Raw genomic sequence first — 26,906 nt, forward strand, 5'->3', positions numbered from 1 at the left:
TACTAATGTGTAAGTTACAGCTCTCAGTATATACGAAGTATTAGAATGAACAAAGAGCAAAGTCATGAAGTTAGGAGGGCAAAACAAAATGCTAGGATAATATGGTTACTTTGCATTTTGCATTTTTAAAAACATAGTCCATGACTTCTAAAATTATTCCAGGACTTTACTACTCAAATCTTTCTTTTTTGGGCATGTTTATTATGTTGTAATCCATGTCCCTGTTATCTTCTCCAATTGTTAACTGGCCACACTTCTCATTTATCAATGGCTTTTCGGTTGACAACTTCATTAAATTCTACATCTTTTGCAAATTTTACTATTATGCTTTGCATTACCTTTACATTGTATATGAGTGGTTGTTAATCACCAAAACTAACAATAAACGAGGAGGGGCTTTTGGGTAGGAAACAGTTTTCTGTTCATTTGTCAATATTTTCCTATTGTGATGGCTTTGGGGGTCCCTATGCACTCAATGTGGGAACTAAGGTAATGACTGGTCAGATGAGAAAGACACCCTATACCTTATGAGAGTGAAAATTAGATTTAGTTTGGCACACAGTAAGCCTCTAATGTTTTCTTATTTGTATTTTAAAAGATAAATGGCAATAAGCAGAAGCCACTGGCAGAAACAAAGAGAGAAGAAAAGAGTAACGAACTGATGATGGAACAGGAAGAAAACAACCAAGGGAAGCAAAGAGCTGCTGAGTCATGAGCACGACCGGCAGCTAGAATCAGCCCGGGCTCCCCAGAGCTGTGCTCATCTGAACGCCGCCGGCTTGCTCAGAATTTCCTGGCTGTCCTTACAGACTTCGTGTGCATCGTGACAATATGCCACTCTCACCTGAGGGAATCTAAGGATGTCGCTATCCTGAAATAGCCAATACCCCAGTTGAATCTGTTTGTTAAATCTTAGTCAACCAGATTTGTTTCTAAGGAGACACTGAAAAAAAGGAAAAAAAGAAAAACATTCTTTTCCCTGCATAAAAGAGCCCTTTTCTTTTTAGATCTTCCTGAGTCTCAAAACTCTTCTTGTCCTTGAGTTTCAATAAATTCCAAAGGATACTTTCTCCAACCTTCACATAAAAGAAAACAATTCCTTAATAATATATTAAGTGATTATTAGCAATTTACAATTCACATAGCTTCGTATATCACATTTACAAAAGGAGAGTTTAAATATAACAAACCCTGGAAATGGAATGTAGAAATGTTCATTTTTAATAAGATCGCTAGTTAGCTAATCAATCCCTTATTTCACATTTTTCACTACTAAATGAGCCAATTCCAGTTTTACCTTCTTAGGAATATTGATATGTCATATACAGTTGTGAGTGTCTGTCTGTCTGTCTGTCTGTCTCACTCTGTCACCCAGGCTGGAGCACTGTGGCACTATCACAGCTCACTGCAGCCTCGACCTTGTAGGCTCAAGTGATCCTCCCACCTCAGCCTCCTGAGTAGCTGGGACTATAGGCACATGCCACCAATGCCTGGCTAATTTTTATATTTTTGGAGAGACAGGGTTTCTTTATGTTGCCCAGGCTAGTTGTGAGTGTTTAAAAACTTCAGTCACACATACATGAAGAGTCTCTTGGTTTATTTCATAAATTACTAGTATCATCTACAAGCTTTTCATTCACTAATTCATTATTTTATTCAACAATTATGTATTAAGCAGACTCTTACCAAGTACCAAGTAATGCATTAGATGCATTAGAGACTGGATCTTAGTAGCTTAACTTTCAGGGTCAAACTTTTGGAGACCATAATGACACAACCTGGATAGCCATGAGGAGACCTGATGATGACAACCCAAGTGGAGCTTCCTATGGACACATTAAATACACATGGGGACTAAGTTCTACAGTAGAAAAATTATAGACTTGGAATTAGAATCCCAGCTTTGCCACTGCCTTGCTTGCTATTGATTTGGGGCAGTGTCTTCACCTCTCTAAGTACCTATAAAATGTGAACAACAGCACCTATTTCATTGTGGCACAAGGATAGGACGTAATGATAACATACATGAAGTGTCTGGTCAGTGAACATCTAATAAGTGTTCAATAACAAACAATCGCTGTTCTTATGAAAGAAAGGTAGCCTTTTTTCTAAGGGAGGTTCTTGGAACCCCCAATATTATGCATTATTAACATTCTCATTTTTAGATGGAAAAAACTTAAGCACAGAGAAGTTAAACCATTCATTCATATAATAAAATTTTTTAGCACTATATGGGGTACTAATCTCTGCAAATACAGGATTCAGAGGACAGAGTTTGAACTCAGCACACCCACTGTCTCACAGAGGAGACACAGGAGAGTGCTAAGTGCCCCAGAAAGGGAAGAACACGTTTGTGGGAAAACACAGAGAATGAGCTCATTCTGAGTGCAGGCTAGAGTGGTGGCAATGAGGCTCCCCAGCGCGTAAGCCCTAGCTGAGCTGGGAAGGAAGTATCCTGACAAAAGCCTGGCCTTGAAACCAAATCCCTGTCTCCAAGACCAGTGAACTTCCTACTATGCGAAAGCCTCTTTAATTAAATTCAGTGAATTGTTTTCTTAGCGCCCGCTCCATGGAAAAGACTGCCCTAGATGGAAACAAAGGTGAATCATTATAGTTCTTATCTCATGAAAGCAAAGGAAAATAAGACAGGCATACAGATAACCAACTCACAACATACGAGGCAAAAGACAGTTTCATATTAAAAATCAGGTATTGGGCATTCTACTTCAGCTTTCACATATTCTTAGACTTTCAGTCTAGACGCTACTGACTCCTCACATCCCATGTGATAACCCGTCACTAAACAGTCACAAAAGTGAATTCCGCCACGTCACTATCATCCGTGCTGTTCATGCTGAATGGTTGGTATTCACCACCTTATCTGTGAATTGTGATATAATTTCTTTAATTTATGATATTGAAAGGAGCTTCTTTTATCACTTGTAGGTGTGAAGAATTTTATATTTCACTGTAAACAATGTTTCTGCTTATTTTACAATGTTTACTGGTGAAACATATTTGAAAATATTTTATTAAGGTAACTACAAATTTATCTTTAGTTTTCTTTCTTTCTTTCTTCTTTTTGGAAACAGGTTCTCACTCTGTCACCCAGGCTGCAACCTCTACCTCCTGGGTTCAAGCAATTCTCCGAACTCAGTTTCCCACGTAGCTAGGACTATAGGCACACGCTGCCATGCCCATTTAATTTCTGTATTTTTGGTAGAGACAAGCTTTCACCATATTGGCTAGGCTGGTCTTGAACTCCTGACCTCAAGTGATCCTCCTGCCTAGGCCTCCCAAAGTGCTGAGATTACAGGCATAGGCCACCATGCCCAGATCTTTAGTTTTCTTTTGAATGCTTTCTTCCTCAGTTTGGGTACCAGAATTATGCTTGCATAATTGGGGAAATTTCCTCTCACTCTGTGCTTTGGAGCAATATAACAATTATCTGGTTCTTAGAAATCCATTTGACTCAGCAATCCCATTACTGAGTATATACTCAAAGGATTATAAATTATTCTACTCTGAAAACACATTCACACATATGTTTATTATAGCACTATTTACAATAGCAAAGACTTGGAACCAACCCAAATGTCTATCAATGATAAACTGGATAAAGAAAATGTGGCACATATACACCATGGAATATTATGCAGCCATAAAAAACGATGACTTCATGTCCTTTGCAGGGACATCAATGAAGCTGGAAGCCATCATTCTCAGCAAACTAACACAGGAACAGAAAGCCAAACACCACATGTTGTCACTCATAAGTGGGAGCTGAACAGTGAGAACACACAGACACAGGGAGGGGAACAACACACACCAGAGCCTGTCAGAGGGTTGGGGGCAAGGGAAGGTATAGCATTAGGACAAACACCTAATGCATGCAGGGCTTAAAACCTAGATGATGGGTTGGTAGGTGCAGCAAACCACCATGGCACATATACACCTATGTAACAAACCTGCACGTTCTGCACATGTATTCCAGAATTTAAAGGAAAATTTTTAAATAATTTAAAAATAATAAAAGAATCATCTGGTTCTTAATGCTTTACACAGTGCATCTAACAAAATGTATTGAACCGTGGTGTCTCTACTTTTTAACAGCTGCACTCACTGGTCAACACAGACCCATCTTTGTAATTCTTCTTAATACAGCACTACTCAAAACCATTAAGTGATAAGCGTGGATTAGCTAATTTATTTTCAATTTTTCTGCTATATTACAAAATTAATTTAAGACTTGGATTATTTTCTATGTATGTTTTTGAACACATCCCATAGATTTTCATATATGATTTTATCTCATTTTTAATAATTTCTAAATAGCCTTTGATTTTTAATTTTCTCCTATTTAGTACACTATCCATATAAAGTAATGCCTAAGGAAACATATGATATGAGTCACTAGTAAAGTTTCTAAAATAATATAATTTAACCCTCACCTCTCGCCCTCAGGGCATGCTTGCTTAAACCTGTTGCTCCAAAATGAAAACTCTTCCAGGGTAAGTTGAGGAAATGACCCACTAACTTGCTTCTCAAGAGGCTCCATATTACCTGCTATTCAAGTCTGATTAGTTTGGCTCCATGTGGTTCCCTGTGTTTCACATGCTCCAGAACTTCTACATTTTTTATATGTCAATGGTAGACAGGTACACTTCTCTCCCTTTTCCAGTAGTGCTATAGCAGTTTTCTTTTTCTTTTTTTTTTTTTTTTTTTTACGTTTTTATTCTTTTGATGGACTGTAAGAAGGTGAGGCAGAGGAGGAGAGGTAAGTACATAGGCCCCACATAAAAACCTAAAAGCAGAAATGAAGACTGTGTTTTTCCTTTGGAGCCCTTACCGACTGACTACTCTTAAGGTTTTCCTATTTGTTTTCCTCTTCCTGAATCTCAGCACGTTGTCTAGACTGATAATTTTGCATATTTCATAATTGCTATAATGGATTTCAGCAGTTGAATCCAAATACAGCAATAGTGGTTATGTAAGAACAGAAACCCAGAGCTTAAGTGTAGTAAAAGAATGAAGAAAGTTGCTTGCTATAATTATGAAAGGTTTAAAACCATTAGAGAATGTTCTGTCCTCTAAAATCTGTACTGTGTTAGGCCTCGGTCCATTTGCCTGACAAAAACTACGAAGAGATAACTAACCTATTATATAATGGTTGAAAGCGGAAAGCCTTTAAAAGTCTCAGAAGTAAGCTACTTTTATATTAGATTTTATTAATTATTAAATTAATAAACATATAGCTTCATTCAAACATGTATTATAAAAAATAGTAGAATGAGAATAAATAATAATGTCATCTGATTTTTTTAATCCTGCAGGGTATTTTTAAATGTTTTTACTAGAGGAAATGTGAGATTATCCACATGTTAAAATGCTTAAATGAATATCCTATATATCACTGCCTTGTCAATTTTCCCCTTGATTTGAACCTCTGTTAAGTAGTTTTACAAACAAAGTGTTCCATTTACAACAGGTAAGAACCATACTTAAAAAATAGTAAGTTCTGTTTTAAGTTACAAAGGGGAAAATACTAACAGAAAAAATAGGGCCAGGTGCAGTGGCTCATGCCTGTAATCCCTGCACTTTGGGAGGCTGAGGCAGGCAGATCACAAGGTCAGGAGATCGAGACCATCCTGGCTAACACAGTGAAACCCCATCTCTACTAAAAATACAAAAAATTAGCCAGATGTGGTGGCAGGTGCCTGTAGTCCCAGCTAGTCAGGAGGCTGAGGCAAGAGAATCGCTTGAACTGGGAGGCACAGCTTGCAGTGAGCCAAGGTGGTGCCATTGCACTCCAGCCTGGGCCACAGAGCAAGACTTCATCTCAAAAAAAAGAAAAAATAGAAAATTAATTTGTAAACAATGCAAAATTCAATGCTAATATGGAAACCTTATAAAGTTACAAACAGAATTTATTTATAGACATCATGAACATATGAACCTCTGAACCAAGTAACACTGATACAGATAGCAGACTCCCTGGAAAAGTAATCATTCATTCGTACTACTATACTCAAGGATCCTCATTTTGCTAAGAAAAAGAGAAACAGTTACTATTTTTTAAATTATTATTTCTCTTCTTTTCTCTTCACTCCATTTCTCCCTATCCCCCAGTTTCCACGTAGCCTTTTAGAAATGTAAGGGTAAGGGTAACATTTTACCTTCCCTTCACCAGACACGCCCTGCAGGGCAAGTTGATCTATGTGCTCAGAAGCTCCAGAACAGAGCTCTCACCCACCAGTAGGTTGCTTTGAGAGATAATAATTGATTTACAATCCAAGGTCCTACTGCAAAACTCTTTCTCTCACCTAGAGAGTTTTCAGGCACCTTTACAACCTATTTCTGCCCATGAAGACACCAACTCAACTGCTCAGTAGATAAGGCACTAAGCTGATACATGGAGTCCCCACCTGTTTGCTACTTCCCCTGTGTGCCATTCATGATAGGTCCTCTTTAAAAGCACCTACTTTCTGCACCAAAGGCAAAGCAGTACCCTCAAGGCAGGAAGCCTGTACTTCTTCCCCTAAGCTAGCTTTGGAATAAAAAGGCATTTTCTTTATACCAGACCTCCCTCTTGTTAACTGGACTCTGCAAGCAGTGAGCAACTGAACCTGAGTTTGTAACACCATCATCCATCCATTCCCTTAGCAATGGCTGAGTATCCTCTATGGGCCAACATACAAAAATAAACACCATAACTAACAGTCTAGTCAGAGTACTGACAAGACACTAGGCAATTGCAATTCATCACGGTAAGTAAATTGATAGGTGCTGTGAGAACACGTAGGAGAGGCATCTCAGTCAGATGTGTTAGTGGCAGGAGGAAAAGTCTTCAGGAGAGAAAGTTTATGTAAGCAATACCTGAAGGAGTATGAATAATATAGAAGTTAGTCAGATGAAGAATCGGATGAATAAGAAAGAGGTCCAAGACAGAGGAATGAGGAAGCATGGCATGTAAAGGAACTAAAACAATTTAATAGGATAATAGCATAGAGAGCAAGGCAGGGGTACCAAAAGATAAGCGTGGGAAGGCATTCAGGGGCCAGATATAGAGAATCTTGTCATTCAAGTAAAGGAATTTAGAACCTAAGGGCAATGAAAAGCCATTAGTGGTTTTAAGCAGGAAAGGAACAATGATCAGATAATTGTTTTAGTACAATCATGCTGACTAAAAAATAAGTAATTTAGAAAAAAAAATAGATGAAAGATTAGATGTCTTGCTTCAATTCATAAGAAAGATAAGAAGAGAATTAGAAAAATGGAAATGGGAGTAGAGAGAAGGAGCTTATATTTAAGAATAAAATTCAGCCTGGACAACATAGTGAGACCCCATCTCTACAAAAAAATTTTTAAAAATTAGCCAGGTTTGATGGCATGCACCTGAAGTTCCAGCTACTCCAGGGGCTGAGGTGGGAGGACAGCTTGAGCCCAGGAGGTTGAGACTGCAGGGAGCAGTGATTGTGCCACTGCACTCCAGCCTGGGTGACAAAAGGTTCTGTCTCAAAAAATATCTTTTTAATTTTAAAAAATTGTAAAAAGAAATAAAAGCTTTTTTCCAAAAAAAATTTTTTTTTGAGATGGAGTTTCACTCTTGTTGCCCAGGCTGGGGTGCAACGGCACCATCTCAGCTCACAGCAACCTCCATCTCCCGGGTTCAAGCAATTTTCCTGCCTCAGCCTCCTAAGTAACTGGGATTACAGGCATGCGCCACCACACCCTGCTAATTTTGTATTTTTAGTACAGATGGGGTTTCTCTATGTTGGTCAGGCTGGTCCTGAACTCCGGACCTCAGGTGATCTGCCCGCCTTGGCCTCCCAAACTCCTAGGATTACAGGCGTGAGCCACTGCGCCTGGACCCAAATTTTTAAATTTGTATAATGGGCAGAAATAAGTAGGATAGATCTAATATGGGATTAGGAGAGGCTAGGACTCAAAGGTGATTACCCTCTCCCTCCCATTTTTTGTCTCAGGTATGGTAGCATTCACTGAGATAGAGAACAAAGGCAAAGAAATAGCTTTAGGAGCAAAGATAGAAAATGCTAAATGCTGTGGGGTTTTTCTTTTGAACTGCCTTTTCATCATCTAAGTGAATCAAGCTAGGTCAACGAGCTGTAAGGGCCTGAGATGAGCAGAGATCAGCACAAGTATTCGTCAGTATTCAGATCACACCTGAATTTATGGGAATGGATAGTAAATCTGAGAGAGAGAGTAAATCTGCAGAACAAAAAGAGACAATATCTAAGAAATTTCAACAGTTAAAAGGCAAATGAACAGAAGCTAAAAAGGAGATTGAAAGGAGACAACCTCTTCCCAAATAAAAAGAAAAATCTGATATTTCTACAAACATTCCCTGGCTTAGACCTAAGAGACCTATGGAGAAAATTTTCCTGACCACCTTAAATCACAGCTCTGCTAATCCTTTAAATTCTCATAACCATCAGCACTTATCCTCTTCCCTACCCTCCCCCAAAGCACATATGCTCACAACACACTTCCTTATGGTCATAAAGCTGTGTTCTTGACTGCTTCTCTCTTTCAAATCAAAAGGGAGTCTATTAAGGAGGTCTGTTGATGTACTACATGACAAAAAGAAACCCTAAATATTTAATATTACTTTTTAAGAGGGGGAATCAGAAGGATAGAAGGCATGTGGGTAAAACAAGTTATTAAAAAATGAAAAAATAAGAAAAAGTAAATAAATTTAAAAAGAGGCTTCACAAAGCATAGACAACTTCCTCCAGACACCCTTTATGTTTTATCAGTCATCTGCCAGCCCTGGAAGGAATCATGATATACCCCAAGAGACAGAAGAAATGGGTGACGATTCTATATCTTATTTCCAGAAAACCTGCAGACTCCCTGAGGATCATGACTTTATGGAAAGGCAATCAAATGAGATTTTGACATCTCACAGTCAGGGTGAGCTTTTGAAGAGGCAGATTGGATAACTGTTTCCCAATGGCTCTCTTATTATTCTGCCCATATCAGCTGACCTCAGCACACGTGAGGGAGCTCAGCCAGACCTGCAGAGCCATTCAGCCCAGCCCAGCCTGGCCCTGCCAAAACCAGTATAGCAACTTACTTCACCAATTTCACCTTTTAAAATGAAGGAAGAGCTGGGCGCAGTGGGTCACATCTGTTACCCAGCACTTTAGGAGACTGAGGCAGGAGGACCCTTGAGCTCAGGAGTTCAAGGCTAGCCTAGGAGACATAGCAAGACCTTGTCTCTACTAAAACTCAAAAAACTTAGCCAGGAATGGTGGCTTACAGCTGTGGTCACAGTTACTCAGGAGGCTGAAGATGGAGGATCACTTGCGTGTTGGAGGTTGAGGCTGAAATGAGCCATGATTGTGCCACTACCAGATGCTGTCTCTAAGAAAAAAAAAAAAAAAGGCAGAAATAAGTAGAATTTTTTAAATTCCTACAGTTTGTGGTCAATGAGATGGTATGTGTGACATAGTTTGGATGTGCCCTCCAAATATGTTGAGATATAATCCCCAGTGTTGGAGGTAGGGCCTGGTGGAAGGTATTTAGATCATGTGGGCAGATTCCTCGTGGCTTGGTGCTGTCCTCACCACAGTGACTTAATTCTTACAAGAACCGACCCTTTAAAAGTGTGCAGAGTCTCCCCTCCCTCCCTCTCCCTCGTTTCTGCTTTGACCGTGTGGCGTGCAAGCTTCCACTTTGCCTACCGCCATAAGTAAAAGCTCCCTAGGTATCTTCAGAAGTTGCAATGTTATGCTTCCCATACAGCCTGCAGAACCATGAGCCAATTAAGCCTCTTATAAATTACCCTGGTCTCAGGTAATTATCTACAGCAATGCAAGAATGGCCTGATGAAGTGATTTTTAGAGACAGGGTTTCATTGTGTTGCCCAGGCTAAAGTCCAGTGGCACAATCATAGTTCGCTGCAGTCTAAAACCCGTGGGCTCAAGGGAGCCTTCCAGAATAGCTAGTTCCTTGGGAAAATGCCACTGTGCCTAGCTGATTTTTGTTCCGTTTGTTTGTTTCTAGAGACAAGGTCTCACTATGTTGTCCAGCCTGATCTAGAACTCCTTTGCTCAAGGGAGCCTCCCACCTTGGCCTTCCAAAGTACTGGGATTACAGGTGTGAGCCACCAAGCCTGGCCAAGAATGAGTTGTTAAAATGAGCTGAACAAAGCCTGGGTCCCCACCCTGCGTAGGAATCACCCCTGTGATGACAGCTGCATCAGCCTCTAATACCCTCAAAGATGATCATTCTGAAAAGAAGTATCTTGAAGGGCTTCTGCATAATCAAACATTTCACCACATGCAAAAAGAGTTCGAGAAAATTGAGTTTTCCTGGCTCATAACTGGACTACACAGTCTTGAGGTGTGAAAACTTTTTACGATTCCAACTTATTTCTTCCTTTGTTTTTAAAGGCATAATGGTGAACTAAGTTGAAACCCTTTGTAGACTCCTCCATAATCTTTTCCCCACTTGTGTTCTGCCTTCTCTATGAATAGTCAAGGCCAGCCAGACAGAAAGAGGCTCTGAGAATAAGTTTTTGGTGCTCTGTGGCTAAAAGACCCAGGGTCACAAACTGAAAAGTTTATTTAAGAGATGGAGAAGCCAGGTGCAGGGATGCATATCTATCTCCTCCTAGCTACTCAGGAGGCTGAGGCAGGGGGCCCAGTTTGTGGTTGTAGTATACTACTATGATGGTACTTGCAAATAGCCATTGCACTCCAGCCTGGGCAACACAGGAATACCCTGTCTCTAAAAAAAAAAAAAAATGAGAGGAGAAGAACTAGCCAGTAATTTACTGTAATTATTCCTTCTGTCTCACCTCCATGGAAGTCTACCAGACACTGGTTTGGTTCCAGGCAGAATACTCTCTGAGCATCCTGACAAACTGATGTGCCTCACAACAGCCTAGGGGATCACAGAGGGCCTGCTCATGGCCATGATGCTCAGTGTTGCACTGGTTCTACAGGACACTGTGCCAGCCAGTGGCAGCCCTGCCAGAGGACTTTCAACCAGACCCAGATACCCATGGATTGCTGTAGAATATGGTGTTTTTTATAGTGATGGTCAGATTTTTAATAATTAAAGGCCTATCTTACGCAAGTAAAGACAAAGAACTAGCCACTGACGTTTCTGCTTTTCTGGAGGAAAGGCTTCAAATTTTTGACACATTTAACCTCATTCAAAAAGAATTCAAAGGCCTTGAATTAACTTTAATGGAATCCACGCTCAAGAACAAACTATCAGAAATGGAAAAACTGGAGGCCATTAAAAAAGAGCCAAAAATCTCCAACCCTTTGCTTGGACTCAGAATACACTCTTTTAGAAAAGGACTTAGCAAAGAGAGATCTGGACATTTAGAACAAGTTGAACCTGACATGACAAGAAATATCCAGAAGATTTATCAAGCAAAATAACGGACAATGCATAAAAACACATTCACTTTCAAGTAGGTACAAGCAAATCAGCTTCAAAATATATCAGAAGACTGAAGAACAACTTCACACAGCACCACAGAGATGTTTCTGATAAAAATTCCTTTATTATGAGAAGTATAAAACTGCTTTCACAAGAAACTAAGGAGGTTTGGAGCGCTCTGACTCTTAACAGAAGCATAGGCGACCCTAGGGATAGACTCTTGGTGTTGAGGTACATTGTTTCTAAAAAAGAACTATCTTAGAATGAAAGAAAGCTAACTGTGCAGACCTGTCTTTAGAATCTTTGAAGGTAATAAAATAATATTCAATTCTATAGTGATATTCTCTAGATGAAGCTACAGTGAAAAATATTTGGGAAAGGCAAAAAAAAAAAAAAAAAAGACACAGTAGTAGCCATTCCCAAAGTGGGGAAATTAGTACTAAGACCAAGTCTGCAGATTCTAGCCTTGGGGGCCTTTCATAGTCCAGCCCTGTGGCCAGCCTGAATACAGATTCCACCAAGAGCTCAGGACAAAGCAACAATAATTCAAATACTTGTGCAGAATTTCAAATAAAATATGTTGATGCCATTGAGACACTGAAACTCTCTGAGAGAAAATGTCTTGGAGGGCCGCTAAACCTAACAAATTATATAGATGTTGCCCAGCAAGACGGAAAGTTGCCTCTTGTTCCACTGGAGGAAAATTTAGAATGGGAGTTTCCAAGTATGCTGTAAGTATCAACATGAGATCAGTATGATGTTTTGCATAGGCATATTCTATATTTAATCATCTGGATGACGTGTTATGATGATGGTCTGTGGGTGGGACAAAGTTTATTGGCTCTGAAGAGCAGAGATGCAAGCAATGATGAATACAGCCTGTGGGTTTATCAGTGCAACCGGCTGCAACAAACATAAGCAATTTGAAAAGTTCTATCTGCCACTTTGACTCTGTATTAACATCTGATAAATGTTAAATTCTGCAATCAAGTGCAAGTCAATTTATCTGAAAGTTCGGCTCTGTTAAAAACAGTTCTGGGGAATCTGTTGGGATGGCAGTTGGAATCGGTTGAGATGGCAGTTGGAATCGGTTGGGATGGCAGTTGGAATCAGTTGGGGTGGCAGTTGGCCAATCCCGGGCCTGAGAGTCTGGCCATGGGAGACCCCATCAGCCTGTTACCTTTGCTTCCAGATAGACAGAAAGTAATCTAAGGATTTGTGCAAGTCTGCATTCCTAGGCAAGGTGGTGTAACTGATTCCAAACCAGGGAGGAAGGCTGTGGAGGCCCACTCGCCAGCTCCGGGCTGTTGGCCAGAGACGCACTCCCGCTGCTGCCTGTGACCCAGCAGTTGACGGTTAACTGGTATGGCAGCATTATATGGCTTTACCGATGAAAAAGTGAAGGCATATCTTTCTCTTCACCCCAAGGTATTAGACGAATTTGTATCTGAAAGTGTTAGTGCAGAGAGAGTAGAGAAATGGCTGAAGAGGAAGAATGACAAATCAGAAGATGAATCGGCTCCTAAGGAAGTCAGCAGTTACCAAGATACCAATATGCAGGGAGTTGCATATGAACTATGTAAAGTTTATTCTCTGTAGGTTTATTGCCGAGTTAAAAACGAGGAAACTGAGGCCAGCACAAGAAAATTGGATGCCAATTTATTCAGCTCCTGGGCGAGGTTCTGTGGTCCCAGGGAGAGAGGCCAGGGAAGTCGGGCTCGACTCCTCTCAGGAGTGGGGTTTTATAGGGAGTGAAGGTGTTTGATTGGATTTGGAGAAACAGGATGTGGACGGGGTGAGCTGCTATTGGTAGGTAGGTGGGATTTTCGATGAGCGGGCTAAGTGCTGAGTGCAGAGGGGATTTCCAAGGGTGAGGTTAGATGATGGGCATATTCTGATAATGTAATTTTCAAGTGGGGAAGGAGATGGGCGTGTCCGAACTCCCGGCGAGGCAACCGGCCTTACAAACTAAACAGCTACATAGAACAACAGTTGGACACAGAAGGAGACAACCAGCTACTCCTCTATGAACTGAGCCACATCATAAAAATAGCCACAAAAGCTGATGGATTTGCACTGTATCTCCTTGGAGAGGGCAATAATAGGCTGTGCATACTCACACCGCCTAGGATAAAGGAAGGAAAACCCCGCCTCAGCCCTGCTGGGCCCGTCACCCCGGGCACCACCATCTCTGCTTATGTGGCCGACTCCAGGAAAACACTGCTAGTAGAAGACATCCTTGGGGATGAACGATTCCCAAGAGGTACTGGACTGGAATCAGGGACTCGCTTCCAGTCTGTTCTTCGCTTACCAATTGTCACTGCAATTGGTGAGTTGATTGGTATTCTTGAGCTGCATCGGCACTGGGGTAAAGGAGCCTTCTGTCTTAGTCACCAAGAGGTTGCAACAGCAAATCTTGCCTGGGCTTCAGTAGCAATACGTCAGGTGCAGGCATGCAGAGGCCTTGCCAAACTGACTGAATTGAATGACGTTCTACTCCATGTATCAAAAACATATTTTGATAACATAGTTGCAGTAGATTCTCTACTTGAACGCATGATGATACATGCAAAAAACCTGGTGAATGCCGGTCGTTGTGCACTTTTCCAGGTAGACCATAAGAACAAGAAGTTATATTCAGACCTTTTTGATATTGGAGAGGAAAAGGAAGGAAAACCTGTCTTAAACAGGACCAAAGAGATAAGATTTTCAATAGAGAAAGGAATTGCTGGCCAAGTCGCAAGAACAGGGGAAGTCCTGAACATTCCAGATGCCTATGCAGAGCCACGCTTTAACAGAGAAGTAGACTTGTACACAGGCCACACCACGCGGAAAACGGGAAGTCCTGAACATTCCAAATGCCTATGCAGACCCACGCTTTAACAGAGAAGTAGACTTGTACACAGGCCACACCACGTGGAACACCCTGTGCATGCCCATCAGCCAAGGAAGCGTGATAGGTGTTATGCAAATGGTCAACAAAATAAGTGTCAGTGCCTTCTCTAAAGCAGATGAAAACAACTTTAAAATGTTTGCCGTCTTTTGTGCTTTAGCCTTACAATGTGCTAATATGTATCATAGAATTCGTCACTCAGAGTGCATTTACCAGGTAACGATGGAAAAGCTGTCCTACCACAGCATTTGTACTGCAGAAGAGTGGCAAGGCCTCACGCAATTCACCCTTACCGTGCATCTCCGCAAAGAAATTGAATTATTCCACTTGACAGTGGTCCTTTAGAAAACATGTGGCCTGGAATTTTTGTCTATATGGTTCATCGGTCCTATGGGACATCCTGCTTTGAGCTTGAAAAGTTGTGTCGTTTTATTATGTCTGTGAAGAAGAACTACCGGCAAGCTCCCTATCACAACTGGAAGCATGCGGTCACTGTAGCGCACTGCATGTACGCCATGCTTCAGAACAGCCACACGCTTTTCACAGACCTTGAGCGCAAAGGACTGCTGATTGCGTATCTGTGTCATGACCTGGACCACGGGGGCTTTACTAACAGGTACCCGCAGAAGTTCGACCGCCCTCTGGCAGCTCCCTACTCCACCTCCACCATGGAGCAGCACCGCTTCTCCCAGACGGTGTCCATCCTCCAGTTGGAGAGCACAATATCTTCTCCACCCTGAGCTCCAGTGAATATAAGCAGGTGCTGGAGATCATCCGCAAAGCCATCATTGCCACAGACTTTGCTTTATTCTTTGGAAACAGGAAACAGTTGGAGGAGATATACCAGACCGGATCACTAAACCTTAATAATCAATCACATAGAGAATAGAGACCGTGTAATTGGTTTGATGATGACTGCCTGTGATCTTTGTTCTGTGACAAAACTGTGGCCTGTTATAAAATTGATGGTAAATGATATACATGCAGAATTCATATATATGTGGCTGAGGGTGATGAAATGAAGAAATTGGGAATACAGCCTATTCCTATGATGGACAGAGACAAGATGGATGAAGTCCCACAAAGCCAGCTTGGGTTCTACAATGCTGTAGCCATTCCCTGCTATACAACCCTTACCCAGATCCTCCCTCCCACGGAGCCTCTCCTTAAAGGATGCAGGGATAATCTCAGTCAGTGGGAGAAGGTGATACGAGGGGAGGAGACTGCAACCTAGATTTCAACCCCCTCCGTGGCTTAGAAGGCAGCTGCATGTGAAGACTGATCACCCGACATGCCGTCCCACCCTTCCTTCCAGATCCTCATCTTTCTTCTTTGACATTTTTTCCTTTCTTTTTTTTGGTGGGGGAGCCTATACCTGGTAACTGGGGTGCAGACCTCTTCAAGAAGGTAACATCAAGTAAATAAGTCAAGCAAAAAAAATAAATAACTAAAAATAAAATCAGTTCAGTTTTCAATCTGCAATGCTGTACTATTATGGAAATACTATTATGGAAATTCTTTTCTGGATTTTCTTAAGAAAATGCAATAAATAATGATCATTTGTTTTTATATTAAGATGTTTCATATTAAACTGGGAAAAAGGAAGCTCAAGAGTGGATAGAAAGGTGAGCAAACTTATTAATCAGGAAAATAAAGTTTTAAAAAGCTAGTGCATATGGAATAAGTTTTAAATGATAAAGTTAGATCAACCATTTGCTAAAGATGACAGGTAAGGCTGCTGTTCATGAAAAAAAAAAACATGAACAGTGGAATCCTGAAATCAGATATAATGGATGCATCAGAGCATGGGTACTTCTAAAAATAAATCCAAAAGAGTTCTGAAAAAATATGACTAATGTTGAGTAGTTAAATACAGTTCATCCAGACAGGGCTAGGCCAAGTGGTTAACCTGGCTTCAGCTGGGCTTGTTTTCAAATTTATTTTAGAAACTCTTAACCAGATGTTCACTGTAAATTAACTGAAGGAAATAAAGTAGTTGACACACTGAAAAATTACAAGTCTCCAAGTGAGAAGTCTTCACTACAATCAGAAATATTGGGAAATGAAGTCAGAAAGGGAGAGACAAAGGCACCAGTGTCAACTGTAAGTCCTTCCTATATTGCACTGAGAAAAAGAAATGCTTTCAGCAAATATCTGATGTGGAGAGAATTCACTCTGTAAAGATAGTGAATAAGTCTACGAAAAAACACGAAAAGATTAACATGTAAAGAGCTATACATTTCCAAAACATTTTTGAGGAAGAACATAAATATTTGGGAAAGTAACTTCATTCAGAAAAATAACACAAAATGGATCACCAACCTAAATGTAAAATGCAAAACTATAAACTCCTAGAAGAAAATCGCAGGGGAGAAAAGCTAGATGACCTTGGATGTGAACATGACTTTTTAAGATATTATATCAAGATACAATCCATGAAAGAAAGAATTGGTAAACTGGGCTTCATTAAAATTTTTACAAACTCTGCTAATATAAAATTTTTAGATATTATATCAAGATACAGTCCATGAAAGAAAGAATAAACGGACTTCATTAAAATTTTAAATAACTATGCTAATATAACATCAATGGAATGGAAAGACAAGCCACAGATTGGGAGAAAATACTTGCAAAGGGGATATCCGATTTAAAAAAACAAAACTCTAAATATACAAAGAATTATTAAAACTCAACAATAAGAAAACAGACAATTCAACTAAAAAATTGGCCGAATAGTTTATCAGACATCTTACCCAAGATAATACAGATGACAAGCATGTGAAAAGCTATTCCACATTATATGTCATTAGAGAAATGCAAAATGAAACAAGATACCACTACACACCTGTTCCAATGGCCAAAATCCAGAACACTGACTACAGCAAATGCCATTATAAATTTGTCTAAACCCACAGAATGCACAACACCAAGAACAAACCCTAATGTCAACTATGGACTCTGGGTGTTAATAATATGTCAATGTAAGTTTATCAACTGTCAGATACTAGCAATGGGGGAGGCTTTGTATGTATGGGAACAGAAGACATATGCACTATCTCTGTACCTTCCTCTCAATTGGGCTGTACACTTTCATCTGCTCTACAAAAATACTCTTTAAATTAAAAAGTAACCTTACACCGTTGATGTGCCCAAAGGAGCATTTGGAAGAGCACAAGATAACCACCAGGAAACTTCATGAATAAACAGATCCTGCAAAAAGAACGAGGGTCCTGCATAGGAGCAAGACAGAAAAATGGCCAAAATAGTCACCTGGAAGAAACTAGTCCTACTACAAAGCTTAGCTCAAGGCCAGGTATGGGAGCTGTGCATTATCATCAACCAAGCTGTCCAGGATATTTCCAGTACTGTTTTAACTTCCTACAAAGGAAGAGTGCTATAACTACTTGTGCCTGAAAGACAAGTAGCCTAAGCACAAGAAAGCTAAACAATTTGCCTAGGTTCTAACTAAATTAGGACAGAAACTAGGAACAAAAAGCAAGTAGGCCAATTATGGACAACCCCTCCAGCCATCCCACTCTCCTAAGGGTACTTCATAAAAAGAAATGCAAAATTATTCTGTCTTTTGAAACTGGGAAATTTTGGGGGACTAGTGCCACATGGTGATTGTGTCAAGGCCTCAGATATCTCCTTTAAAGCATGACATTTTTTCTAATTAATTCTGTTGAGATTTAGAATTTTTGTTTCAAAAATGTGTTTGGGAGAGAAATCCACACGGTTTTAGGTTATCAGGGAGTAGTCCATGAATAAAAATCTGTGAAAACTGATGTCTAAAATGGATTAATGCTCTCTACATAGGAACAGGCATCAGTATACTGAAAAAGAAATACTAATGTAAACAGATTATTTACTAGATGAAAAATTACCTTCTTCAGACTTTTAAAAAAGGCTTTGTGACTATTATCAGATAGATATTTAAAATTTTGTATTTTGTTAACATCCCAAAATTTCCAAAAAGGAGTCAATAGGACACTTGATACTCCAATAATTTGGCAAAATTCCATAGACAGAAATTAAAATCCCAGTCAAAAGAAATAGCAAAAAAAGAAATGCCTAGCTTTACCTCATAGACAGTAGGCCATCTATGTAACCGATTTTATATCACCTATTCTCAGCTGGTATTCCATGCACAAAAAGAGTGCAGCAGCAGGAATTCATTGGAAACACTTTCCTTATTCAGACCTCATACTTACAGTCCTTTACCTTAGGGGCCTAATAGCTACAAAAACCTATTCAAAGTATTTCAACCTGTTAGTATTTTTTCTCAGAAAAAATAAATAACTTCATAAAATAACTTCATAAAAAATAAATAACTTCATAACATTCCTGTTGTTGGTTTATGAAGGTAATCTAGATGTTTTTGTAAAGAGGGGGCTATAAAATGTAAGTAGGCCCTGCCTGCATTTGAAGTATGACATGCTCCATATCATACTTAAATTTATTCTTGGTATAAATTTAAGACAGAGCCATGGAATTACACTAACTGGAATTATCAGTACAAGGATTGGTAAAATTATTAACTTCACCATAATACATGTCAAGTATTACGTTTAACCTTTGATTCATTTCTGACAAAAACACTCATTTTCTCTCAGCTTCTGGGTTGAAAATTACATTCTCAGAAATTAATCATAATTTTTAAATCTCAGATCATATTAGGGATTAAGAAGTACAGTACAAAATCCCATGGGGTCACACTTTCATTCTGTTAAAAGAATATTTCACCAACTAAAGTTAAATCGGAGAAAAAAATTTTGTTAAGAAAACAGGCACTATACTTCTTTAAATATATTCAACAACTAGGGTACTAAAAGTTTTCATTTTTTCCAATTACTCATCACCACACAGCATTTAACTTCCTGATTCTTTTTCCTTTTTTTTTTTTTTTAAACTAACGCACCTATTTAACATTTCACAAGGTAAACAACAGGTTTAGAGCTCTTAGAAATTTGGAAAAGAAAACATCTTACTGAAAAAAGCAAAGAATAGAATGATACACAGAATGATATTTTTGCATTTTTTAAAGCAATTATCTTGGTTCCTAAATTTCCTACTTGTTTTTAGAGGCAGGGTCTCCCTCTGTCACCCAGGCTAGAGGGCAGAGGCACTGTCATGGCTCACTGTAGCCTCAAACTCCCTGGGCTCAAGCAATCCTCCCACCTCAATCACCTGAGTAGATGGGACTACAGGTGCACATCACCAGGCTTAGGTAATTTTTAAAAAATATATTTTTGTAAAGACAGGGTCTAGCTATGCTGCCCAAGCTGGTCTTGAATTCCTGAGCTCAAGCAATCCTCCTTCCTAGGCCTTCCAAACTGCCATGATTACAGGCATGAGCCACAGCATCCAGCGGTTTCTACATTTCTAAAGCATAAATAGGAGAGTTATTTTAAATAAATATTTTTAGTTCATAGGAATTAATAATTTTATTAATAATGGTTAGCATAGCATGGGAGCAGAAGGGAGAATCATAGCGTGGAAGCGGAAGGGGGACATTTTTACTCTTCATAATTTAAGAGACACACAGGATATAATACAAGAATCTAAGACACATTATGCAAGAAACTTGTATTTTTGTTTGCCTTCTTCTATAAACTTTTTAAAAATTATAAAAAGTTCATAAACTATCTGGAAAACCTCTACCACTAATGTGTTCAATCAATCTCTCCAGTAGAGGGCATGGTAGCTTCAACACAGAAAATGTATGGATGGTTTATCAGCCACTCAAACTGTGGTTTTGCTGCACCGCTTTTACAATCCACTGACTGCACTGTTTCTTCCTCTATCACAGGATGGAAAATATGTGTCATCTTAATGTGGAGCAATTCTATTTACCTAAAAGCCAGTTGCAACAACAAAAAGGGAAGTCATCAAAATTGCAGCTTTTGTTTTACATATATATATATACGTAAATATATGTAATATATGTAAATATACATGTAATACATATTACATATACACGTGAAATATATGATATATATATTACATGTATATGTAAAAATACATATATTGGACTGTCTTTTAAAAGACATTAACATGGCAAGTTTTTGAGGAAAAGGTTTTGCAGTCTGCAGCAGATACTGCCTTAACTCTTAAAATTACACATAGATACAAAAATTACAAATTGATTTATACCCAGATTTATTAACCAACAACATAACTTTCAGAGAAAAATTAATTTTCTGCCACCTAACATCAGTCATTGATCTGGAAGGGTTTATGAAAAAAGCGAAGAATTATATTAAACACAAAAACATCAAGAATAATCTATATTTAAACCAGTTACACAGGTACATGTATATTCACTTTATTAATATATTCAGATGATTAAATTCCCTTGGCTTGGAGAGCTCTGAAAAGTTTATTATTTAAGAGACAGAGTCTCACTCTGTCACTCAGGTTGGAGTACAATGACACAATCACAGCTCCCTGTAGCCTGAATGCATGCGCCTCACAAGCCTTCCTCCTGCCTCAGCCACTCAAAGTACTGGGATTTCCAGCATGAACCACAATACCCAACCTGAAAAGTTTAAATGTTAATCGGTTTGCTTATTTTTCTGATTTATTATCCAGAGAGCACTTATTAAATATTTATGAGCCTGATCTTCTACACATTTGTGTTTCTTGTATATTTGTGTACCTACAAATTGATATTTAATAGTACCTACACATTTACAACCTAATTCCCTCTGAGTTAATCCTCGTATGATTTTCCATCTTAAATAGCTATGGTTTGAACATTTCCTTTTTCCACATGTATGCAAATCAGTAACAAACTTTTGTACAGTACTTTAGAGCTTATAAAAGACCTTTCATGTAAGAGTCACATAATATGAGGCTGCCAAGAAAAACATGTTACTCTTATTACAGATGAGAAACTAGGACTCAAAGAGGTGTGAAGCTACCGTCCCAACAGTTACTTAGCATTTACTGGTTAAGCCCAGGCTCTAATTGGGTCTCCTGACAGAAGTCCAGCTCTCTCTCTGCTGCCTCTTTGTCAGAACTCCTGGCCTACGACTGAATTTAGCTGTCTATGAGTGAATTCTAACATCTAAGGTTCTAAGTATAAAATATATTTAGGTTTACATTGGTGAGAAAAAGCAAGTGTGTGCATACTACAGATATCTTATTAATATGTATTGAATCATCAGAAAGTGAAAACAGATGTAGGAATCTTATGCGAAGTTCTTTGGGAGAGGAAGAGCATATGATTAAGGAAAAATGACATTCATACAGTTCACAAGCATGTTTCCAAGCATCTATTACTGAAATCTACACGGTCTTCCTTTCCACAATAAAGCCCACAACTGCTGTAAGTAACTGCAGATATTGCCCTCCAAGTCAAACTTGGAGCTCCAGCTACTGGCAGCTCACCTTAAGAATATATTCACTATTTCCAATTTTCTTTCTTTTTTTTCTTTTATTTATTTATTTTTTTGGAAACAGAGTCTCGCTCTGTCGCCCAGGCTGCAGTGCAGTGGCACGGTCTCATGTCACTGCAACTCCCACCTCCCAGGTTCAAGTGATTCTCCTGCCTCAGCCTCCCAAGTAGCTGGGATTGCAGGCACTTGGCACCACGCCCAGCTAATTTTTGTATTTTCAGTAGAGACGAGGGTTTCACCGTGTTGGTCAGGGTGGTCCCGACCTCTTGACCTCGCAATTTGCCCGCCTCGGCCTCCCAAAGTGCTGGGATTACAGGCGTGACCACACGCAGCCCCCGGTTTTCTTTGAACAAGTCTAATACAAGTAGTATATCTGTAGCTTGGTGGCAAAGCCGCTTAAACATTTCACTGGCTAGTTCTGGTAATACTGTCCGAAAGCAGCCAATTAAGGGGTTGAGGTAATCTATTTGTCTTTACCAACCACGTCGTTTTAAAAAACTTCAGGAGTAAAGATGATACCTGAAGAATTAACGAATAAAACTTACTCGAGGAAACTCTTAACTCCTTTTTTGCCCGTTATTGAAAGTTCTGGTAAATCCCAACTCAACCAAGAACGACTCCTGAGGAAACCCTGACTTCTTGAACTCGCTGGTTCTGGGACATTCCTGCTGTGACATGCGTCTCCAGCTTTCTCTCCCACCACAGGGAGGTCTGTGATTCTATTTCGCCAGGAGGCTCGGCCCTGCAGACAGACCCCGCCTCGTGCCCGGCGGTGGCAACAAATGCAAACCCTTCTGAGGAAGCCATTTTCTCCTGTTCACTCGCTGACTAACGGTCATTCGCAAGTTCGAGACGCCCCTACAGCTGCAGCGCGGGCCTCACCCCCTGCCCCCGGGCAGCCCACGTTTCAGGGTGCGCCTTCCTTAAATCCATGGCGGAGAAAAGCGGGCGAGGGTCTCCTCGCAGCCTCGGTTCACAGGCCGAGGCCGGGAGCCCGTCAGGGAGGCCGAGGAGCGCCGGCGCCCCCGCCGGCCGCAGCCAACTCCCGCTCCCCTCCGCCGCAAAGCCCCGAGCCCGCCGGCCGCCGGCCTCAGCAAAAGGTCGCGGGCAGCCCCTCCACCCTGGGAAGTCTCTGTCTGCTCCCACCCCGGCCCCAGCCGGCCGCTGCGATGCGACCGGAGTGCGCAAGAAGCCGGTGCCTCACACGTCAGCAGCGCCCCGGCTTCGAGACCCTTCGGCGGAGGCCGTGACTGCCACGGGCCGGCGCTGACCCCATCCCCGCGCGCGTCCGCCGCCGGCCAATCCGCGTCCTCTGGAGGCGGGGCCGGAGCGGCGAGGCCCCGCCCCCAAGCCGCAGCCTCCTATAAATGCCGCGGCGCCCGCCGGCCTCGCACAGCCGCGGAGCAGCGCGAGGACGAGCATGCAAAGTGCTATGTTCTTGGCTGTTCAGCACGACTGCAGCCCCATGGACAAGAGCCCAGGCAGCGGCCACAAGAGCGAGGAGAAGCGCGAAAAGATGAAGCGGACCCTGTGAGTATGGCTCTCCTCCCTCTCCCGCCACCCACTGCGAGCTGCCAACGCGGTGCTTTCCGGCTCGGCTTGGACCTTAGGAAACTAGCCTGACCCTCTGCAGGGGGAAAAAAAAAGCCGAAAAGCTCAATTTGTTAAGTAAGGTTAAATCTGGGTGACGCTCGGGTAGTTTAGGAGCCGAGGGGCAGAGCTGATATGAGGGCGGTGGTGGGTGCGCTAAGGAATTGTGAGTTTGCTTTTTGTCCCCCCGCATTCAAAATGACATCAGAATCCTGCGGCTGATCCGCTTACACAGCTACTGGAAGGAGATGCTCTTGCGAGTTCTGAATATACTCGTTTAAAATCCATTTTTGTTTTTTAATTATAGAGCAGATCTCACCCAGTCACGAATGTGGAACAAATAATTGTTCTGCAGCGTCTGCTTAAATGAAGGGTTGTAGGTGGGGAAGGGAGAGTGCAGGGGAGTCAGTCGCCCACCCACCCCTTTGTACACAGTCTCTGACACGGTCCAGAGCCTCCTGCTCTAAAGGCAGAAGCATGGGCTGGCTCCAGACAGTTCCACGTCTGTCCTTTTCATTAACTGCGAAACGTCTCGGAATTGTGGTTAACCTTGCAAACAAACTGATGTCCTTTTGAAATAGTATCTGCCTTTTGAACTAAATTCATTAACAATTCTTTAAAATACCCCTAGTGATTCTAGGTAGCCCTGCCCTTAGCTGTAAAACTAGTAGATATGATCAGATTAATGGATGAAAGTCTTCAGTACATGAGGTTTAAATGTTAAGTGGGTGCTAAGATTGTTATTTGAAGAGCTCTTGCTTTACCTTATGCGGTTTGTCTCTAGTTACTGGGTGACTTTATTTGGTAAAAATGCGTTCAGCTGCAGTAGCATATTGAAGTGTTGCTACTCGGTGATTATATTTAAAAAAAAAAAATTTCTGTTATTTTAGTTTAAAAGATTGGAAGACCCGTTTGAGCTACTTCTTGCAAAATTCCTCTACTCCTGGGAAGCCCAAAACCGGCAAAAAAAACAAACAGCAAGCTTTCACCAAGTAAGTTGAGAATCCTGTACTTGCAAATATGAATAGTTAGTTGCTGAACTGAAAAGGGGAACTCTGATGTGCGTAAGCTAACATGCACAACTTCTCTTTCAGGCCTTCTCCTGAGGAAGCACAGCTGTGGTCAGAAGCGTTTGATGAGCTGCTAGCCAGCAAATGTAAGTTAATTCTTGAACTTGAGCCATTGCTATTATCACAAAAGCCTGGAAAGACTGTGTCCATGCAGTAAAAGAGCAGCTTGCCTGAGGGGAATTAGACGTGCAGTCGCTATAGGATAAAGCCTATTTTTCTCTCCTTTATTTCCCAGGGTTTAACCATGGAAATAAATGCATGTATTCCCTCCAAGTGGGGAAGAAAAATAGCCGAAAAAAATTAAAGTGGCAGTTGCTTATAGTTAAGCTCAAGTCAGTTTTTCCATTGCATACAATGTTGTCAAGAGGCATAGTTCCCAGAGAACTTACGGCTCCCCTATAAATATTTATTTTGCATTGACAGCAAAGTTAAGTACTTATATTTTTGCAGCAGAGTGCCAATGTAAGCATTTTACCAACTGCATCTTAGTCATTAAAAAGCTAACTTTTGAGAATTACAGGTTTGAGCGAAATCTAGAAAATTACTGTCATTTAGAAATAATTACAATTTGAGGGAGAAGTACTAGGGGGACATAAGGAATCATTTGGTCGCTCAGTCCTTCACATTCTGCATGCTTTCTTTTCTCCCCTCTTCAGATGGTCTTGCTGCATTCAGGGCCTTTTTAAAGTCTGAATTCTGTGAAGAAAATATTGAATTCTGGCTGGCCTGTGAAGACTTCAAAAAAACCAAATCACCCCAAAAGTTGTCCTCAAAAGCAAGGAAAATATATACTGACTTCATAGAAAAGGAAGCTCCAAAAGAGGTAAGAGAGAAAGTTCCTAATTTCGGCACAGTCTGGACATTTTTAGCACAAAAGTGAAACAAAAGAATCCAGGAAAAAGGGGGGCAAAAGCCCCCCACATTGTCGCTTTCAGTTATGTCAAAAGTGCCCCTGTGACTTGCTAGTAAAGCTAATCACACATTATAATTTTTATTTTTTTGTTTACAAGTATTAGATTTTACTCTTTAACTCTGAATACCAAATAAACCACTGTTTTTGTTTTATTTCAGATAAACATAGATTTTCAAACCAAAACTCTGATTGCCCAGAATATACAAGACGCTACAAGTGGCTGCTTTACAACCGCCCAGAAAAGGGTATACAGCCTGATGGAGAACAACTCTTACCCCCGTTTCTTGGAGTCAGAATTCTACCAGGACTTGTGTAAAAAGCCACAAATTGCCACAGAGCCTCATGCTACATGAAATGTGAAAGAGAGCCCAAAAATGGAGGACATTTCATTCTTTTTCCTAAGGGGAAAGACTGTGACCTGCCATAAAGACTGACCTTGAATTCAGCCTGGGTGTTCAGGAAACATCACTCAGAACTATTGATTCAAAGTTGGGTAGTGAATCAGGAAGCCAGTAACTGTCTAGAAGAAGCCGGTGTCAGAACAGCTTCCCTCACTGTGTGTAGAACCCAAGAAGGGAGTAGGTGGTCTGAACGTGGTGTCCCACTCTGAAGGCAGGAATGTAAGATGATGAAAGAGACAATGTAATACTGTTGGTCCAAAAGCATTTAAAATCAATAGATCTGGGATTATGTGGCCTTAGGTAGCTGGTTGTACATCTTTCCCTAAAGCAGTTCCTGTTACCACATAGTAGTTTCAGTTTAGTACTCAGTAAAGTGTTTACTATGTGCAAGGGTATTGAAGTTCTTCCGACCACAGATCATTGGTACTGTTGTCTCATGGTACGCCGAGGCTGACATGGTCCACGTTTGCATTGTTAAAAAGGGTATGTGAAGAATGAGTGCTGTGGTGTTGAAAGCTGCAATATCCGTTATGAGTGCCACAAACCTGTCGTGAAGGCAGCCACACTTTGAAGTGGTCTTTGAATACTTTGAATAAATTTATTTTGATAAGTAATTTTGAACACTTGGAGTCTAGATGTGATTTTATTTTGATAACTAGAAATATGACAGATAAAGGGAAAACATCTTTATAGTAAAAGGCTTTTCAGTTTTTGTGCCTGCCCAGTGAGAACTGACAGTCCCCAGAACTGAGAAATGATAGTTGCAGACAGATAATTCTTTTTTAAAAACCTATAAGCATTACGTAGGCCTAAGGAAGTCAAATCACATTCTTAGAACCACTGCGTTTATGCTTTCTAATCTTAAAAAAATCAACCTTGTTACTAAAAATGCTGATCTAAAGCCTTCTGCGAGTATCTAAGGACCAACTAAATATGAGAAGTAAAACAATGTAATGGAGACAAGAACAAAAATGATTCACATAACTAAGCTTCTTAAATGAAGAAAGAAGCCAAATAAGGTCCATGTAGGCCTGTCTTAATTTTCTTTCCATTGGTTCCAAGCTCACCCACAGATATTGACATGGGCTTCCAAGATACATACCTGAAATTGTTCCCTTCCATGATGTATCAATACAAAATCTCAGAACTTTCTGGATTTTCATGCCTTCATTGGGCCAACAAAGAATCTGATTGTTACTTTAGGTAATGATAAAGTCA

At 40.5% G+C, this 26,906-nt stretch overlaps 1 protein-coding gene, 1 long non-coding RNA gene and 2 pseudogenes across 2 annotated transcripts in view; 3 read left to right on the forward strand and 1 right to left on the reverse strand.

The window, feature by feature from the left end:
* Positions 1–5,286, reverse strand: part of LOC116539744 — a 38,674-nt gene extending 33,388 nt beyond the window's left edge. Inside the window, exon 1 of the long non-coding RNA XR_004264164.1 lies at positions 4,564–5,286. This is a non-coding gene — a long non-coding RNA (uncharacterized LOC116539744). The remainder of the gene's footprint in view (positions 1–4,563) is intronic.
* A 5,650-nt stretch (positions 5,287–10,936) lies between these two features.
* LOC116539751 lies at positions 10,937–12,398 on the forward strand (annotated as a pseudogene).
* Positions 12,399–12,786: 388 nt separating this feature from the next.
* On the forward strand, positions 12,787–15,596 carry LOC116539752 (annotated as a pseudogene).
* A 7,494-nt stretch (positions 15,597–23,090) lies between these two features.
* On the forward strand, positions 23,091–26,309 carry RGS2 (regulator of G protein signaling 2). Its single transcript, XM_032262906.1, has 5 exons — positions 23,091–23,244; positions 24,195–24,296; positions 24,399–24,460; positions 25,031–25,197; positions 25,446–26,309. Exons 1-5 carry the CDS (start codon positions 23,135–23,137, stop codon positions 25,638–25,640), a joined length of 636 nt encoding a protein of 211 aa, XP_032118797.1. The 5' UTR covers positions 23,091–23,134; the 3' UTR covers positions 25,641–26,309.
* The last annotated feature ends 597 nt before the right edge of the window (positions 26,310–26,906 follow it).

Source organism: Sapajus apella, unplaced genomic scaffold, assembly GCF_009761245.1.
Source record: "Sapajus apella isolate SASKATOON/1434 unplaced genomic scaffold, GSC_monkey_1.0 scaffold132, whole genome shotgun sequence".
NCBI classification, from domain to species: domain Eukaryota; kingdom Metazoa; phylum Chordata; class Mammalia; order Primates; family Cebidae; genus Sapajus; species Sapajus apella.